Source organism: Lycium ferocissimum, chromosome 10 (assembly GCF_029784015.1).
Source record: "Lycium ferocissimum isolate CSIRO_LF1 chromosome 10, AGI_CSIRO_Lferr_CH_V1, whole genome shotgun sequence".
Taxonomy (NCBI): Eukaryota; Viridiplantae; Streptophyta; class Magnoliopsida; order Solanales; family Solanaceae; genus Lycium; species Lycium ferocissimum.
The window spans coordinates 23,183,182-23,203,459 of NC_081351.1; the positions used below are offsets into that span (position 1 = coordinate 23,183,182).

Below are 20,278 nucleotides of genomic sequence, written 5' to 3' on the forward strand. Positions count from 1 at the left end.
CAAAAAAAAGGGGTTTGATCCAAAATAAAAAGCTTGAAAGGTTGGTTTCGACCCCTTTTGGCGAAACCCCTTTTGTGGTGTTTTAATTTTTAATTTTTTTTTAAATGTTGAATATAAAGGTGACTTAAGTCATCTTTTAAGTCTCCACAATAGTTGCACATGTGTCTATGGCCCACACTAATGTGTTGGTGCAATTAAAATTGAACAAAAATAGGTGGGCAACCGCGCGCTTGTGGCTTCTGACATGGAAAAATGGATAGTTTCGACTTCCAATTATATCACTTTGGTCCCAAATTTTTCTAATTGTTCCATGCCAACAAATTCATGCACAACTTATGTCCAAGAATAAAATCGAAGGTCAAAAGTCTCGACTTTGTATCCCTAATGGTTTTGTCCCTAACTTATCATAGTTAACGGTGTCGAATGTACAAAAATGCGGGATATAACAAGGACTCATCAAAATCACGTACTTGCTAAAAACATACGCTCTTCTTGTCAGGATGGCACCTATATCCCTTATGCAAGCGTTGTATCCTATAAATACATAAGGATAAGTTTTTGGACTAAACTTTGTACTGCCTTTTATGTATGGAAAACACCTACATCCAAACACCTTTAGATCACATAGTACAAGGTTGAGCACTAAAACAACTTAACAAAAGGTGTTTCCATTTTTAACTGTGATGAAGGTAATCTATTTATGAAACAACTTCGTAAAAAATGCTTCTACCTATAGAAACAAAGGCAACTTTGCATGAAACGATAGAGTTAGTCAAATAAACTATATCTTGTGTTTCTTTTCGGAATTCCGTTTCCTTGTTCAAAAGTGTTAGGACAAGATATGTGTCTTATGATACCACAATCCTCCAGATGTTTGATGAACTTGATTTTATGAATTCACCACCACCATCACACTGAAATATCTTTATGACCTTTGAAAATTGTTTTTCCACCATTTTCAGAAATTTGAGAAAAGTGTCAAAGAAGTCTGATTTCTTTCTCGAACGATAAATCCATGATATCTTGTATGATCATCAACAAACACCACATAATATCTCATATGTTGAGATGATTCAACTGGAGCAGGACCCCACAGATCATAATAGATCTTTAACAAAGTTTCTTTCTCAATTTTATTTCTTAAGCCAAATGGTAGTTTACAACTCTTTCCCAACTTACAACTAGAACAAACACTAGGCACTTTATTCCAACTACTAACATTAATGCAGCTACTTCTACTCAAAACTTGTAAAGACTTCAAACTAGGATGTCCTAATCTAATGTGCCAAATAGTGTTTGATTTCTTCCAGTCTTGTGTAGCAGTTAAGGCAAACAAGTTGTTATCCTTCAATGCATATAATCCTACCTTTTTAGTTCCCTTGGCCAGTAGACTCCTTGTCTTCTTATCCTTAACAACAAAATGAGACTCATCAAATTCTAGAGTGCATGAATTATCCTTTGCAACTTTACAACCATTTCCAACAACAATCTTGTCAGAACCATTATCACTCTTAAGTTCAGACAAAATACCTGAGTTGTTTGTCAAATAAGTGGTTGCTCCTGAATCCATATACATTGCACCGTACTGATCCATTGGATCCGATACATAATTCTGACGCAATGTACAACTCATCGATGCTGGTATGAATAATCCCGCCTATAGAACACTTTAAAGTTTGGTGTGGTTATTTTACTGCCGCATTGACATGCCTCGCATGCATCTTTCCTTGTGTTTTGAGTTCCACCCCCATTACGTTGTTTCCTCTTGCCTCTTTGAGAGTAGTTTCCTCTTCTTCTACCTCTTTGGCTTGACGAAATGCCATGTTAAAGCTTGTCGAGGCACTTTTCTTCTATTCTCTCTCATCAAATCCACAGGTGCATTACAATTGATTTAAGTAGGATACAAGTGCACTTTCCTAACATGACAGTTCTAAAGGTCTTGTAATTTGAGACCTAAATCTCTAGAAAAGTTGATCACTTTGCTGTCTTCATCACAGGCTTGTGTATGGCTGCAAGTCCATCACAGATGCCTTTGAACTCTCTAATATAATCATTAATCTTTTTGGTTCCCAACTTAACATTTTGCAATTGTTGTTTAAGTTGAAACTCCTTATCTTTGGTTGCTTGAAGGTAGGCTTCCTCCAAACATTCCCATATCTCTTTAGCACTAGTGCATCCTACTATAAGGTACATAATCTTACATTCAGAGTTCACCGAAATCAACACACCGAGAACATCTTTTTCCTCCCAATCTTCCTTACTACTGCTGTCTACAGTATCTCCAGAGTCAGTTTCAGCAGCTTTTCCTGTTCTTTTCTCAGATGATTGTACTGTTGCCTCTTCCTTGATGAGATATGTCAGCCTCATCACTTGAATGAGTTGCAACATCTGTGTTCTCCAGATCAAATAGTTTGTTGGTTTAAGTTTGATGGAACATGAAGCAATAAGGTGGTGCAGTGATAAAGTTGAGAGAGTATTAATAGTAGGTGTGTTTGGAGCTATTGAAAGTTACAACTGAAGCAGCGAGAAGAATTCTAATGCTCTGATATCATGTAAAGAAATGGATCATGGGCCTAACTCAACCCCAAAAGCTAGCTTATGAGGGGAGGATTGCCCAAGTCCATATAAGGAGACCACCCATCTCATTAACCACTGATGAGGGACTCTTTTCATTCTTCAACACCCCACCTCACGCCCAGGACTGGACATCCGGTGCATGGGCAATTTAATTTGGGGGCCCACATCGGGTGAGATGGGTTCTGCTATGATACCATGTAGAAATCTTATGCTCACTCAGAGGGAAAATATGTATTACTGATGATGAATCAGTCGAGTACAAGAACTCCATTTATAGGAGTGAACATACATAGAGACCTTAGCCTACTACAAGTGATATACAAGAGTCCTATTCTAGTTTAACAATGCTAGCCTAAGACTTATCACAAATCTATTAAATACAAGAGATTGAGTACAATTATAACTCAAGTGACCGGATATGCCAACTGTATACTATGTATATTTTTGTGTATATCCTGTATATCAAGATCCTTATCTTCAACAGAAGTATATCATAGCCATTAGCCAAAATGACAATATCTTTCCCAACGAATGCTGGTGATGGTCCTTACGCTACTCCAAAAACTCTCAATTGCAGGTATTAATTACTTGCACCACTATATACCAAATTGAATCTGAATTAACCATATACAAAAAACATTTGTTTGACAAGCATTTGAGATTTGAATAACCTTTGAGTTGAAACACTACTGGCTTGTGTCTAATTACTAAGTCAAGTTTCTATGTTCAAAACATGCTGAACTTAGTTAATTTCTAATTTAACGTTGTCAATGCTGTCTAAAAATGGTTACTTATTAATTAAGCTCTTAAATTCTTGAATGCAAGTAGTTACCGAGAAAAACATGAGTTAATTTCACCCATGTTACTGAAGTTATCCATTATAACAGTAAACCACAATTATATATGTCACACTAAATTAATTGAACTTTGCCCACTATAGTAGTAAAATAAGTAAACTTCATGCGTAATAACAAAAATATCACAAAATTATTTTTGTTGTCATACTAAGGTAACTAAACTTTTCCATCTATAATAAAAAAATCACTAAACTTATTCGCTATAACGACAAAACCTACATACCCATCAACGTGACTTTACTGTTATAATTGCATGCAAAGAGAAGTGCTAGAGGGTTCAAAGGAGATGATAAGAGATGCAATTATTCGAAAGCTTGACATCAAAATCATGTTATCTTCTTCAAACACATTCCGTATTACAGAGTTTGGATGTTCGGTTGGACCAAACACTTTTAGCGCAATGCAACATGTTGTAGAAGCTGTAAAGGACAAGGCATACAATAATCATCAGTTCACTAATAATATTCCTGAATTCCAAGTTTTTTTCAATGATCATGTCACAAACGATTTCAACACCCTCTTTCAATCACTACCGGTCGATAAATCCTACTATGCATCAGGAGTTCCAGGATCTTTCCATGGTAGATTATTGCCATCGCGATCGATACATTCTGCACATTCTTCTTGTACTATACATTGGTTATCTAAGTGTCCAGAAGAGTTGTTAGATGACAAATCCCCAGCATGGAATAAGGGATTGATTTATTATGTTGGTGCCTCAAATATTGAAGTGGTTAATGCTTATGTTGCTCAATTTGAAAAAGACATGGAAATGTTCTTCACTGCAAGAGCTGAGGAGATTGTTCCTGTAGGAATGATGGTTCTTGTTTCACCATTTTCAGGCTATATACGTCTCATGGGATTTTTCGGTTCTAGTCTTATGGATTTGGTGAATGAGGTAATCTCTGCTTCATTTTATATGGTGATGTTTCGCTTTTTGGTTTGTTTCGAAAAGAAAGAAACTGTATGTTTTTCATTTAAAACTTCTCGTTTTACACCCTAAGTAGGCGTTTGGCCATGCGTTTTCAAACCATGGTTTGAAACCATGACCCCAAACCAGCGTTTGGACATGCGTTTTCAATCATGGTTTCAAACCATGATTTCAAACCCCAAATCATCCAAAAAGCCATGATTTGGGGTTTGAAACCATGGTTTCAAATTTTTAAATACAAAATTTAACCCATAAGTTTATATTTTATAAAAAAAGACCCAGAAGTTGGTAGATATTTTTAACAATTACCCCCATCAATCATTTACCAATCTCATTAACTTCCATAACCTTTATTTATGTCTACCAACCTTTAATTTATGTGGGAGGATTATATTAAAGAGTAGTTACGTTACTATTCATGTTAAATTTTCGTTTTATTGAACTAAAGTTTGATTAATTGATGTTGTATTTTTTAGAAAGGCCCCACTAGTAGTGTACTAATTTTGTTATGAACTATGACTTGCTCATTTGGTGAGATTGGATAAGAATTGAGAATGTTTTGATAGTTTTCACAATTTGTGGGGGTTTTATGTCTATAAGAGAAAATACAACTTAAAATATCGAAATTGCATGGCCAAACATGGTTTGAAACCATGTTTTCAAACCATAGTTTCAAACCATGTCCAAACGGGGCCTAAATAACACGTGCTCATAATCTCATGGAAGGCATGGCATATTTAAGAAGACAAGTTACGTGGTAAGAGTATTTTGGTATGTTATACACTTCATTTGTTTCAATTTATCTGAACATATTTGCCTGGGCATAGAATTTTCAAAATCAATGAAGACTTTTAGAAATTGTGGTGTATATATATATATATATTATATGTGACATAACATTTGTGTAGCCATAAGACTATTAATATTTGTGGTCTCATAGAAGGCATGACATATTTAAGAAGACAAGTTACATCATAAGAGTATTTTGGCATGTTATACACTTCATTTGTTTCAATTTATCTGAACATATTTGCCTGGGCATAGAATTTTCAAAATCAATGAAGACTTTTAGAAATTGTGGTATATATATGTGTATATATATATATATATATATATATGACATAACATTTGTGTAGCCATAAGACTATTAATATTTGTGGTCTCAACTTGCCATAATATTTGTGTGGCTGTAAAAGCTTCTCGTTAAGGGTAGAATGAAAAGTTTAAATTAAATTATTCCCAAATTTAAAACTTTTTTATACAGACTAAAAAGAAAATATATTCACGTAAATTGCAACTGATAAAGTATTTATTAAGCTTATGTGTCTACAAGCACGGACGTAGTGTATATGTAATATAAGGGTACATTCCAACCAAGTATCTTTGGCTCAGACCCTATACATGTGATAAAAATTTCACTAAATTTGTACAAACAATAGATTACAAACCTAGTAAATCGAATGAGATATGGTAGGATCTTGAACTCGAACCAATAAAATTCAAATTATGTATCCACCTCTGCGTGTTAAAAGTCTTTCTTTTTTAAACTTTTTATCCGATTAATACCACCATATTGTATTTAGTTGTGTCGTGCATTTTTTTAGTTTTATTTCTTTTTGACACAGGGAATGCTAGATGAATCTCTAGTTGACTCATTCAATTTGCCAATGTATTTTCCCTCTCCTGAAGACATGACCAAAGTGGTGGAGAGAAATGGATGTTTTAGCATAGAGATAATAGAGTTGACATATCCAAAATCAAAGCTTATGGATGAGTCTGATGCAAAGACTTTAATGATAAACCTAAGGAGTTCTTTAGAAGGACTTTTAATCAATCATTTTGGAAGTAAAATTGCTGAAGAAGCTTGTGCAAGGACTATTCTCAAAAGTGAAGAGATTTCAGCCTGGATGAAGGTTAATTACGAGAAACCAAGCCAATTATTTATCGTTTTGAAGCGTAAATGAAGTTCTGTGGAGGATATATATATATATATATATATATATATATATATATATATATATATATATATATATATATATATAGTTCAGATCTATGTAGAGATGATGTGGCACATCTCATAAGTCAAGTTCTCTATTTATGCTTTCCTTAATGTTTTTGGCTTTTTCCTCATTTCTTTCACTTTATGTGCTCTGCAAAGAAAACTGAAAAGTTTCTTGCTGAATTCATCTGGAGACACTTGTGATTGGCAGCATCTTTCACTTAGACGCTTCAACTAAATCTTGTTCCATTTAGACACTTGCGGTAGGGCCCGACTGTGTCATTTAGACACTTTTCGTACTATCAACTAGATATGTAATATGTGTGTAATACACTCGCCGATGACATGACAAAATGACAAATTAAATCAGGACATGTGGCTAAGCCTGTCAAATGGGGCGGGTCGGCCCGGCCCCGGCCCACCTAACCCGACCCATAACCTGCCCGGCCCCGAACCCGGTAAGAGAGTGGTGGGCTGGGCTAGTGGAAAAAATTAGGGGGCTGGGTCGGACATGCCATGTAGCCCGGTAGCCCGGCCCACCAACAAGCCCGGGTTTTGGTCCACCGGGGCACTGGCCCGGCCCGGCCCACTTCGAATTAATTTTTTTTTTTTTTAAAAAAAAAAACATAAATAGGCAGTTTTTGAAAAATGATTACATATATATGACAACGTTAATTAATGCATATCAAATATTTACTTCCATATGTATTCTAGTATACGAGAATCAATCCTATATTAGATCCATGTTTTCTATTTTCTTGCCTATTTTTTAGGGATAGTTCTAAAATTTTGGAAGTTAATTAAATAAGTCACTCAAATTAGCTATTTTATAGGGAGATGATTCCAACTTTAACTGTTAAACTCACTTTATTCTCTTAATTACTATGCAACTAAAACTTAATAGTATTCAATTAATCATTCTATATAGCTGACAATTTTGTAGAGGTATTCTATTTACTAATGTATTACAATATACATGGTATAATTTAATTATATCATATTTTATTGAGGTATATTATATATACATAGTATAATTCATTTTTAGAGGCACACTGATGTACTTTATACATAGTATAATTTAACATAGATTATAATGGTATTGTTGAGATACATCAATGGCAATTCTATGAGAGCATTTAGATGAGAGAGGAATGGAGAAAAAGAGAATTGTTCTTCATTTCATTATAGAACCGTATCTGTACAAAGTGAGGAATAGAAAAGATATATACACCTTACACTAACTAACTAACTGAATTAGTTGTTAAGTTATGTTAACTATACTAATGTGCCCTCTAGTTCTGGTAATTACACTTTGACCCTAATTATTACAATTATTTCACAACACCCCTCCTCAAGCTGATGCTTGAAATATGTCTTTCAGGCCCAGCTTGGATAGTAAGCACACATGTTGATTCTAGCCTAAGCTCTTGGTGAGTAAATCAGCTTGTTGCTCCTTTGTTGGCACATGACGAGTCTTGATCATCCCTTGAGTAAATTTCTCTCTAACAAAGTGATAGTCAATGTCAAAATGCTTAGTTCTCTCATGGAAGATTGGATTTGCTGCAATTTGCATTAGAAATTTTACTATCACAAAAAGATCAACGAGACTTGACTTCTACTCCCAATTCTTTGTATGACGATCAGCCAAGTGATTTACCATCGCTAAAGCCATGCTTCTAAAAACTCGACTTTGGAGAACTTTCTTCGCCTCTTGTTTCTTGTTTCTTGGACTTCTAGGACACCAATGCATTGCCAAATTTCACTAAGTAACACCATTGGATCTCTAGTTTCCAAGCATGTTCCCCAATCGAGTCACTGATGTCTAGGAAAATACGCACTTTGTGAGGGCATCAACAATCCCAGACCTGGTGCTGACTTGATGTATCTCACAACCCTCATAGCTGCTTCTATATGAGATTCTTTTGGAGCATGCATATACTGATAGGGGTGTCAATGGTTTTCAAAAAATCGACTTAACCGACCGAACCGTACCGTACCGAACAGATTTTTAGGGGTTTTTAATAAAACCGACGGTTTTTATATAAATTTATAACCGTACCGAATAATTGGGTTGGTTTTTAATTTTATAAAAATAAACCGAAAAAATACCGAACCGAACCGAATAAGTTTATATGTGTAAAATATATTTTATATATAAAATTTAAATATAATAAAATAATAAATTTTCGCCTTGGGTTTGGGATGATGAAAATGACTACAAGCAGGCAATATAATTAATATCTCAAGTTCCAACTCTGAAACCTATTATATTACTCATATTGAAATTAAATTAGTTCTAGCATCTCGAGTAGTACCTAGTAAGCTACAAGGTATTCCAACGATCTTTGATAGAAAGTTACAAAGTACTTTTTGATATCTTTCCTCGTGTATGATTTTAAATGCTCTTATTAGATACTTAATCTTAGTAGTCTCAGTTCTTGAGTCTCATCTTGATTGATTTTTTCTCCTCATGCGATTCAAAATATATTTTTTGTTTTTGCTTAACATTATTTTACACCGCCATAAAATAGTGGGATCAATCTTTGTTCTTGTCATTTTTCATGTTTTCTTGATTCATCACCTTTTAATCAGTAAAAATATCTAAAGATTTTTTGTCAAAGTCCTATAGAAGTATGTATGATATTGTGTCTTAACTTTTACTATTGACTATAATATGATGGTCTTTTTAAAGAAAAAAAAATCCAAAAATTAACCGAACCATACCTATATCGAAGAGAAACCGACATGATGGGACGGTTTCGAAAAGTCCAATTTTGGTTCTACAGAATGAAATAACCGAACGGTATAAATTTTCTAAAATAACCGCCCAAACCTTACCATTGACACCCCTATATACTGACTAAGAGTTTGAACTACAAAGGCTATATCCACCCTGGTCATGGTAAGATACAAAAACCTTCCTACTAGTCTTTGATACTTCCCAACATCCTGTAATGGTTTATCAGCTGTTGTGTTGTTTGACTCACTCATAAACTCATCATATCCCAAAGAACTGAGTCTAAGGTTGGCATCTAAGGGAGCCTGAACTGGTTTAGCTGCACTTAGTCCTATCTCAGCTACAAGTTATAATGCATATTTGCACTGGCTCATAATAATTCCATCACTTGATCTAGCAAATTCAATGCCTAGAAAGAACTTCAAGTCATTCTTAGTTTTGTTTATCAACTCAACACTGCTGCCAGTAATCAATAGGTCATCAACATACACAAGCACTATGATAAGCTCAAATTTGTCTTGTTTGGTGAAGAGTGAATAATCAAAATGACTCTGCACAAAGCTAAGTTGAACTAGTGATTCAGTTAATTTCAAGTTCCATTGCCTTGGGGCCTGTTAAGGCTATACAAGGACTTGTGTATCTTGCAGACTTTGCCATGCTCCCCCCGTCTGCAAAACCCCTGAGGAATCACCGTGTAGAAATCTTCTAACAAATCTCCATGCAGAAATGCATTTTGCACATCCATCTGAGCTATAGACCAGCCTTTAGAGGCAGCAATGGCAATCACAAATCTGACAGTTACCATCTTTGCAATAGGAGAGAGTGTTTCTGAATAATCAAGGCCCTCCTGTTGAGCAAAGCCCTTGGCCACTAGCCTGGCCTTGTATCTTTCAACCTCACCATTAGCAAGGTACTTGACCTTGAATACCCATTTGCACCCAATAGGCTGTTTATCAGCAGGTAAGTTTACAATACTCCATGTGTAATTATCTTCCAAAGCAGTAATCTCACATTTCATAGCCTCAATCCACTTGGGATCAAGAGCAGCTTCTTGAAAGCTAGTAAGTTCAGTGATAGCAGAATAGGAGGCTAAGGCTTGATTATATGAGGGAGAAAGAGACTGATAACTGACATGGTTGGAAACAGGATATGCAATAGTTGAATTGGTGGATTTAGTGACATAGTCTTGATGCCAAATTGGAGGCCTACTCTGTCTGGTTGATCTTCTAACATCAAGAGTAGGAGCTAGTATATTGGTGTCATAATGAGGTTCACTAGAAGAAGATGGAACATCCTCAGTTGGAGAGGACCCTAGAGTAGGCTCAGAAGGTGGTGAAGGATAAGAGGAAGTAGGACTAGAAGCAGGGATAGTAATAGGAACAACATCAGGTAGTTGCTCAGAAAACTGCAGGACAGGGAACAAGGGAGAAGTAGAAGTGGATAATTGAGCAAAAGGGAAGATGTCCTCTTTAAACACCATATCTCTACTCACAAGAAATACTTTAGAGTGGAGATCATAAAGCCTGTAACCTTTTTGAAGAGCAGAATAACCAAGAAAGACAGATGGGATTGCTCTAGAAGAGAATTTATCAGTTTTTCTTATTCGGGTGGCATAAGCTAAGCAACCAAATACTCTTAAATGATCTAGACTGGGTGGAGAGGAGTATAGAATTTCAAAGGGAGTTTTACCATGAAGTATAGAAGAAAGAATCTTGTTAATCAAATATACATATTTCATAACACAATCTCCCCAAAAAGTCAAAGGAACACAGGAATGAAATCTCAGTGATCTAGCAGTGTCTAGAACATGTCTATGCTTTCTCTCCACAACCCCATTCTGTTGGGGGTGTGTATACACAGGAACTTTGATGCAGTATACCCAAAGACTGAAGAAAGTTGGTCATTTGTGAGTTAAAGAACTCACACCCATTATCAGTTCTTAATGTTTTCATAGATGCACCAAAAATATTCCTAATCATTGTTACAAAATTTTGGAAAGCAACAATCACCTCAAACTTGGAATTTAAAAGGAACAACCAAGTATACCTGGAGAAATCATCAACCAAGGTAAGAAAATACCTCTTACCATCATGTGTACTTACTCTATATGGCCCTCAGGCATCACCATGTAAAATCTGAAAACATTCCTTAGAACTAGTAGTACTCAAAGGAAATGACAGTCTTGATTGCTTTGCTAAAGGGCACACAGTACAATGATCAACAGAGTCTGATACTGAGATATGTTTAAACCAATTCAACCTTCTCAATGTTTGAAAGGAAACATGACCTAACCTTCTATGCCAAAGTGTTAGGCTTATTCTAAAAACAATAGAAGCTGGTTTTATTGTATTTACAACACAAGAAACTTCAGCCTTCCTTGGAGTATTGAGTTGAGGTCCTTTTGAATACAGCTTACAATCAACATACAACACATAAAGACCATTCTCAAGCCTTCCAATCCCCCTCACTTTCCCATTGAAGAGGTCCTAAAAAAGGCAAAAATAAGGATAAAACATAGCACAGCAATTCAATTCCCTTGTAAGCTTTGAAACAGATAATAGGTTATACTTGAACTCAAGAACATGTAAGACACTACCTATCTCACACCCTTGCAACACCTGAGCATACCCTATGTGATTGACTTTAGCTAAATTTCCTGTTGCTAAGTGTACTTTCCCTTTGGACTCACTCATAGGTTTAGTATTGTCTAACATGTTCAAGTTTTGCACCATATGTTTTGATGCACCAAAATCCACAATCCACTTATCATCATTAGTTGATAAGTAAGAGTTGTGCATCATACCTATTGCTCTTACTTCATTATCAGCCTCATGTTTGTTTCCCAGCAGTTGTAGAATTTGCATGTATTGCTCCTGAGTGAAGTGAGGTCCTGCAGGTGGTGGATTGGTCAACTGGTAGGAAGGTCCTGAGTTGTTTCCACTCATTGAACCCTGATTGCACTGACCACTATATCCACCCTGAAACTGGCTGCATTGAACTCCAAAGCCTGCTTGAAAAGGATCATTTCTACTAGCCTCAACTACAGTGCCTGCATAGTGTGCAGTGTTAGGTGTAAAGTGATTCTTCTTCTTACCCATAGCTTCACTTGGATAACCATGAAGCTTATAGCAGGTATCTCTTGTATGACCCTTCCAATGACAGAAGTCACAGTATAAGTTCCCCTTCTTGAACCTGAAGTTTGAACTGTTCATGTTCATGTTACCATGTCCTGAGCTAGATGCACCTGAACTGTTTTTATTACTAAATCCTCCACTATAGTTCATCTGTCCTTTACTTCCAGAGTAATTAGATGACACTATGCTACTTGTCCTGCTACTAGAACTAGCAAAATTCATGGGACATTTGCCTCCAAAAAATGCCATGCCATCCCGTACTCCTCCATTGTCAACATAGTTAGATTTTCCTAGTATTCTCTGGCACTCTTCAGCAATAATCAGTGAGTATGCTTTGTTGACACTAGGAGTGGGATACATCATCATAATTTGGCTTCTACACTAATTAAATGAGTCATTAAGTCCCATAAAAAATTGCATTAACCTCTGATATTCAAAATGTTCAGCATATGTTTTAGATTTAGGACAAGGGCAACCAGGACAAGGCATTATAGAGTCATACTCTTTCCATAACTCCTTCATTCTAAAAAAAATAGGTTGACATAGATGAGACACCTTGAGACAAAGTAGCAATCTCTCTGTGTAAGTAATAAATCCTAGATGCATCTACCTTATCAAATCTCCCTTGTAGATCATTCTAGACCTTTTGTGCACTAGATGCATATACAATCCCATTGAGTAATTCCTTACTATCAGACACCATAATCCATGACAAAGACAATTGCATTACATTTATCCCATAGATCATGCAAAGAAGGATCAAATTTATCCTTAGCACATTTTCCAGTTATGAACCCTAGTTTCACTTTGCCTAGCAGTCCAATTTTCATATATCTACTCCATGAGGCATAATTTTTAGATCCAGTTAACTGAATTGCACCAAGAGAACTACCAGGAGTATCACACGCTTGAAGAAACAATGGATGATGATGATCAACCACAATTTCACCATCTCCAGTTGCATTTGCTGTTGTGCCAGTGGTTCTTCCATTGTTATCTGCATTGTCAATCGCCATTGATGTGGACCGATTACAAATTGACTAAACTTTTACAAAATTCAATTGTTTCAGCTACAATTCTAGCTTAATCGAAGTCGAATCAACTACTTTCTGAGCGACAATCCATCAGATACTATCGCTAGTAGAGATTTGAACAACGAAGAAAAAAAAACTCGATTTGAAAGAAAGAAAAAATTGAAGAAATCAGAGATGAAAGAAGATGAATTCAATCGTCAATTCATAACCTAGCTCTGATACCATGTTGAGATACATCAATGGCAATTCTATGGGAGCATTTAGATAAGAGAGGAATGGATAAGAAGAGAATTGTTCTTCATTTCATTATAGAACCGTATCTGTACAAAGTGAGGAATAGAAAAAATATACACACCTTACACTAACTAACTAACTGAATTAGTTGTTAAGTTATGTTAGCTATACTAATGTACCCTCTAGTTCTGGTAATTACACTTTGACCCTAATTATTACAATTATTTCACAACAGGTATAATGTTATATATACCTGGTATAATATTATTTTTTAGAAATACTATGTGTATTGATTTAACCTTTTGTGACCTTTTTGATCGAAAAATATTTTTTCGGTTGAAAAAATACCATGTATATTTGTGATTGAGATATTATCAAAAACTCCAAAAACGACTTGTATATCTTGTTTGGATATTTATGACTTTGTGTATGTCTTGTAGATGTTGTTTGTATATTTGTGTATATCTTGTATATGTTGATTGTATATTTGTGTATATCTTGTATATGTTGTTGGAATGAAGATTCCCAAAGGCTATTTAAGCAAGAATAGCCGTTGGGAAAATGGCCAAACCCCAAAAATGACTTCTTCTTTTTTTTAATTTTTAATTCATTTAAATATAAGTGTCAAATATTATAAAAAGTTGAGAGTGTGATGCAAGACTACATCGATAATTTTAAAAAAAATTCAAACTTAAATTGATAACACTGCAAATTCCAAACATACAAACTTGAACGACTTACATTGCAAAATGAAAACATACAAACTTGAAATTTGAAACTTGAAACTTGAGAGTTGAGTCTTGAAACTTGAAGGCTCAAAATTCAAATTCTAACCAAGAGTTGCATTTGCATTTGGGTGTTTCTGACCCAAGTGACGGACCAAAGTATCAACCGGCCCATATCCCGGTCTGGACCTATGGTTCATAGTTCGTAGTCAAATTCTACATCGAATCGTATCTTATTTTAATTTATCATAATAGCTCCACACTGATGCACTCCTTGAGCTAGAGGAGGAGGGTTGTCATTATCCATTAAATTTAGATTTTGAAATTTGAACTTGGAATTGGAAGAGAGAGAGAGAGAGAGAGAGATTTAGATGAGTAGGAAATTTAGGGATAGAGGAGAGTAGGGAATTGTGAGATAATATGGAGAAGAATGAATGGTATTTATAGATTGAAAATAGGGCTAAAGAATAATTTAAGGAACTTAAAGGTTAAAATAAAGTTGGCAACAACTAGGTTTTAAAGTATCAAACTTAATAAATTTTAGTATTAGAATTTTTTTTTAAAAATAATTAAAACCTACGCCCCTTAACTAAAACACGACCGGCATTAACTAAAATCCGCCCCGCCTCACTTAAATACACTATGTACCCCTACCCGGGTAGGAGGCTGGGCCGGACACCTTTTCCCTCCTCAAACCATGCCTCCAACTTGGCCCATTAACCTATGGCCCGGCCCGGCCCAATTGACAGTCTACATGTGGCCTTTCATCCCATAATAATAGGAGGTTCACTATTTTTCCTTTTTCCTTTCCATCGTCGTAGCATGTCTCAATTGCTCATCATTTTTATGAGCTGCAAAATGCTTGTCTACGAACTTGGTAGTATTTTTCTCACTAAATGGACCCTTGTCCAGCTATCCTCTTGTCATATTCGATCTTAGTAACATGAGGTTTAAGGTCCCTTTTCATTTTATACTACTTTTCCTTATATGTACCTTTCTTGATCATCCCAAAAGGAGGCCATCTCTTTGACCGATCCTCTTATCATTTTGACATTATCTGAAGCAGCCTAGGGATATATCTCTAATTTTTTTTAGGGAGGAGCTAGAGAACAAAATGTATCCTCACCGTGGAATGTATCTTTAATTTTCAATGTAAATTTTTAGGAAGAAAATAAGAAATTAAAGGCGAATTATCGAGGAAAGGAAAAAAAAAAAAAAAACAGAAGAGTAAAAGTTAATTTTGTTTTTAGGAGGCCAATTAAGAATGTTAATAAAGAGAATTTTCAATTTTCTTTATAGAGCATATAAAGTGAAAGAAATGAGGAAAACCAAAAAAAAAAAAAATATATATAGGAAAAAGATAAATACAGAACTTGGCCTAGGAGATGTGCCATATCATTTCTATATATTTGAATTATGTAATATATAGATAGATTCCTCCACAGAAATTCATTTACACTTCAAAGCGACAAATAGGTGACATGATTTTTCGAAATTAGCTTTCATGATTCATCCATACTGAAAACTCTTCACTTTAGAAAATAGCCCTTGCACAAGCTTTTTCTGCAATTTTACTTCCAAATTGATTGATGAAAAATTATATAATATATATATAGATTCTTCTATAGAAATTCATTTACGTTTCAAAACGACAAATAATTGGCATGTTGTCTCGTAATTAGCTTTCATCCATGCTGAAATCTCTTCGCTTTTAAGAATAGTCCTTTCACAAGCTTCTTTTCCAATTTTACTTCCAAATTGATTGATCAAAACTCCTTCTAAAGCAGCCCTTAGGTTTATCATTAAAATCTTTGCATCAGCCTCATCCACAAGCTTTGATTTCAGAGATGTCAACTCTATTCTCTCAATGCTAAAACAACCATTTCTCTCCACCACTTTAGTCATGTCTTCAGGAGAGGGAAAATACAATGGCAAATTGAAAGAGTCAACTAGAGATTCTTCAAGCATTCCCTGTGTCAAAAAGAAAGAAAAGCTCAATTAAAATGTAGGGCTAAAATAACTATTATTTTCGTTTCATTTTATATGGTGATATTGACATGATATAAAGTATAAAAAGAAAGACTTTTGACACATAGAGACAAATTTAAAGTTTGAATTTATGTGTTCCATTTCCGGATTATATATATCACATTTCAATTGATTTACTAGGTTTTGAAATCTATAATTTGTACATGTTTAGTGAAATTTTTAACACATATATATAAGGTCTGAGCCAAAAGTAGTTGGAATAAACCCTCTATATTACAGATACACTACGTCAGTCCTTGTAGACACATAAGCTTAATATATGTTCCATCTATTTCAATTTATGTGAACGTATTTTCGTTTTAGTCTATTAAGAAAAGTCTTAAATCTGGAAATAATTTAAGCTTTTCATTTTATATTTAATGAGAAGCTTTTATAGCCATACAAATATTATGGCATATTCTAGCCCAAAAATATTAACAACCTTATACCCACACGGATGTCATGTCATATTTAATATCAGAAGTTTCAAAAGTCTTCAATTATTTAAAGCTTTGTGCCAAGTAAAACAGGTTCACGTAAACTGAAACAAATGATGTCTTCTTAAATATGTCAGGACTTTCATATAGATTATGAGAGGATGTCATTTATGGTAAACGAGAAGCTGTAAGTTAAAGAGTTTATTAATGAAAAATATTTCATTCTTTCACGTAAATTGAAACGGATGAAATAACACACACACACACACACACACACACACACACACACACACACACATATATATATATATATATATATATATATATATATATATATTATTATTTTAAAAAATAAAACTCTTACAATTTGTCTTCTTAAATATGTCAGGACTTTCATATAGATTATGAGAGCATGTCATTTATGGTAAATGAGAAGCTTTCAGTTAAAGAGTTTATTAATGAAAAATATTTCATTCTTTTCAAAAAAACCAATAAGAAAAACATCGCCATATAAAATGAAACAGAGATTACCTCATTTACCAAATCCATAAGACTAGACCCAAAAAATTTCATGAGACGTACATAACCCGAAAATGGTGAAAGTAGCACCATCATTCCTCCAGGAACAATCTCCTCAGCTCTTGCATTCAAGAAAACTTCCATGTCCTTTGCAAATTGAGCAACATAAGCATTCACCACTTCAATATTTGAGGCACCTACATAGTGAATCAATCCCTTATTCCATGCTGGGGATTTTTCATCTAGCAACTCTTCTGGACACTTAGATAACCAATGTATAGCACAAGAAGAATGCGCAAAATGTATCGATCGTGATGGAAATAATCTACCATGGAAAGATCCTGGAACTCCGAATGCATAGTAGGATCGATCGACGGGTAGTGATTGAAAGAGGGTGTTGAAATCATTGGTGATATGATCATTGAAGAATACTTGGAATTCAGGAATATTATTAGTGGAATTTGTGAGTATTTGATTATGGTACTTGTCCTTTACAACTTGTACAACATGTTGCATTGACCTAAATGTGTTTGGTCCAATTGAACAGCCCAAGTCTGTAATACGGAATGTGTTTGAAGAAGATAACATGATTTTGATGTCAAGGTTTTGAATAATTGCATCTCTCACCAGCTCCTTTGCACCATCTAACACTTCTCTCTGCATACAATTATAACAGTAAAGCCACGTTGATATAAAGTTTTAAAGTTTACTTACTTTACTATTAAAGTACAACTACTTTAATGTGACAAATATACTTGTGTTTTATTTTTACTGTTACAGTGGATAAGTTCAGTAACTATATGTTAAATTAACTCATGTTTTTCTCGGTAAATACTTGCATTCAAGAATTTAAGATCTTAATAAGTTAACCATTTTTAAACAGCATTGACTACTTTAAATTAGAGTTAACTAAGTTCAGCATGTTTTGAGTATACAAACTTGACTTAGTTAGACACAAGCCAGCAGTGCTTCAACTCAAAGGTTATTTGAGGCTCAAGTAAATCTCAAATTATTCAAGCTATGTAATTGTGTAGCTGTAAGAAAAGAATTCATTCACTAGCTTGTCAACCAAAACGGTATATAGTGGCGCAAGAAATTAATACTCCCTCTGTTTTTTGTGACACTTTTCGTTTCTAGAGTGTCAATATGTGAAACTTTTCGTTTCTCAAGCATCAATTTGACCGAACTTCTAAGCTAAATTGGACTAGATCAACTTAATATATTAATATTAAAATTTAGATATTAAAAAACTATACAAAATATACTATTAAGTTGCAATTCTTCTCCTGTTCATGTGATGATAAAAACATTTTGAAACATTGACCAAAATTTACATAATTTAAATCTCGAAAAGTAAAAAGTGCCGCATAAACAAAAGTACCTGTATTTGGGAGTTTCTGGAGTAGCTGTAAGCACAATCACCACCATTCATGGGGAAAGATATTGGCATTTTGGCTAATGCTGATATGCCTCTTCTTTGAGTTCTTGCCCAATGTTTCTTCACACATTATACTTATATATAAGGGAGAATATGTAAGTTTTGTCGTCCTCACATCTTTGATTGACCATTCATGTTGCACCAAGTGTGTTCCAGTTGTTGCATTTTGGTCGGTTATTTCCAATTCTTAAAACCAATTATTTTTCTTAAGTTCATTCGACTGCCTCTTTAATTTGTATATTGATATTGTAATAAATTTTTGTGGGTGTTTTTTTTTTTTTTTTTGCCTCTTTACTCCCTCAGTTTTATATTACAGAGTAATATTTTTAAATTTTATACTTAGTTCAAAATAAATATTACTATTATATATAAGAGACAAGTAAGAGGCTTTTGTAGTCCTCACAAAAGTTTCCAATAAAATGTCAAACTTTTCAATTAATTAATTCTAGGTCCTAATCTTATTTTTTAAAATCAAATTTACTTTTTGTTCTTATGGTCTACTTTTCGAAAACTGTCGAACCTCCTACCTCATTTTCCATGTTTTTTGATTTTCTGCACCAAAGCCGGTGCCCGGTATCCGCATTTGAGCCCGATTAATCCAGATAATTCGCATTGTGTAGCGCCCATTCGGGGAAAGCGCTCCCTCAAAAGATTTTTTCATACCTAAGCTCGAACTCGTGACCCTTAATTAAGGGATGAGCAGCCCCATCCACTGCACAAATTTTGTATTTGTCTTAAAAGTTCATTAACTATGTATAGATTATTAATGAACAAAATAACTTTTAAAAAATTAGGATCCAGAACTCATGAACGTCAAATTCTGACTTTGCATTTGATTTGAAGTAAATAATTTCATCAAAATGAAAGTTAAAATATTAAAGGAGTGAAATGAAAGTTTTGCTTTTATATATTGAAAATATACTTATATCAGATTTAAATATTACTAACATAAATTATATTTCTTTAATTAAAATATGTACTTTTATATATTGAGTTTGGGCACGGACTTCGCACGAGCCTCACGGAACTAGTTTTCTTATACTTAGTTACTTGTAACTTTAAACTAATTCTTAAAGTTATAACTTTAAAATAATCACATATGTTAGTCATTTTTCCTCTAAAATAATTTAAAATGAGAAATTTCAAAATTTTAAGCTATAAGTTGAATGTAACTTTATTGTTTTTTCATCACCATCGCATAGGAAAATTCAAAATTTGACAGTCACTGGTGGACTATTACATTTATAGTAAATGAGTTAGTAGTTTAAAAATGATAATACCATTTATATTCAAACGGTTCGCGATTGATTCAATTATTATAATAAATTTTTGTTTATAAATATGTAAGCAATCAAGAAATCGAAATTTGTTGAATTTATTAGAGAATTCTCTCCCATTTTTTTTATAATGAATAAAATTTGAAGATAAATGGTAAATAAATTCTTATATTTTTAAAATTGTTCATATTAATTAGAAAAGTTGATGAAAAATCTATAGCATTTTTTTGATATTTTTTGTTAGATTTAATTGATTACTTTATTATTTTATAGTATTAATCTCTTTTTGTTAATATTATATTTTAAAAATATTAAGATTACTAAAAAGTACTCAAAGTCATTTTTGATAGC

General features: G+C 34.0%; 2 protein-coding genes across 3 annotated transcripts; one reads left to right on the forward strand and one right to left on the reverse strand.

Moving 5' to 3' along the window:
• The first annotated feature begins 3,687 nt into the window (after positions 1–3,687).
• On the forward strand, positions 3,688–6,329 carry LOC132035215 (loganic acid O-methyltransferase-like). Its single transcript, XM_059425498.1, has 2 exons — positions 3,688–4,332; positions 5,991–6,329. The coding sequence occupies exons 1-2, from the start codon at positions 3,688–3,690 to the stop codon at positions 6,327–6,329; spliced, it is 984 nt and encodes a 327-aa protein (XP_059281481.1).
• A 9,262-nt stretch (positions 6,330–15,591) lies between these two features.
• Positions 15,592–18,917, reverse strand: LOC132035212 (loganic acid O-methyltransferase-like). Of its 2 annotated transcripts, XM_059425495.1 has the most exons (4): positions 18,594–18,917; positions 17,542–17,869; positions 17,225–17,409; positions 15,592–16,199 (listed from the first exon to the last, which is right to left on the reverse strand). In XM_059425495.1, exons 1-4 carry the CDS (start codon positions 18,660–18,662, stop codon positions 15,861–15,863), a joined length of 921 nt encoding a protein of 306 aa, XP_059281478.1. In that variant the 5' UTR covers positions 18,663–18,917; the 3' UTR covers positions 15,592–15,860. The 2 variants fall into 2 exon arrangements, with proteins under 2 accessions (XP_059281478.1, XP_059281477.1); XM_059425494.1 differs by having other exon boundaries at positions 17,225–17,869; positions 18,594–18,914.
• Positions 18,918–20,278: the final 1,361 nt, after the last annotated feature.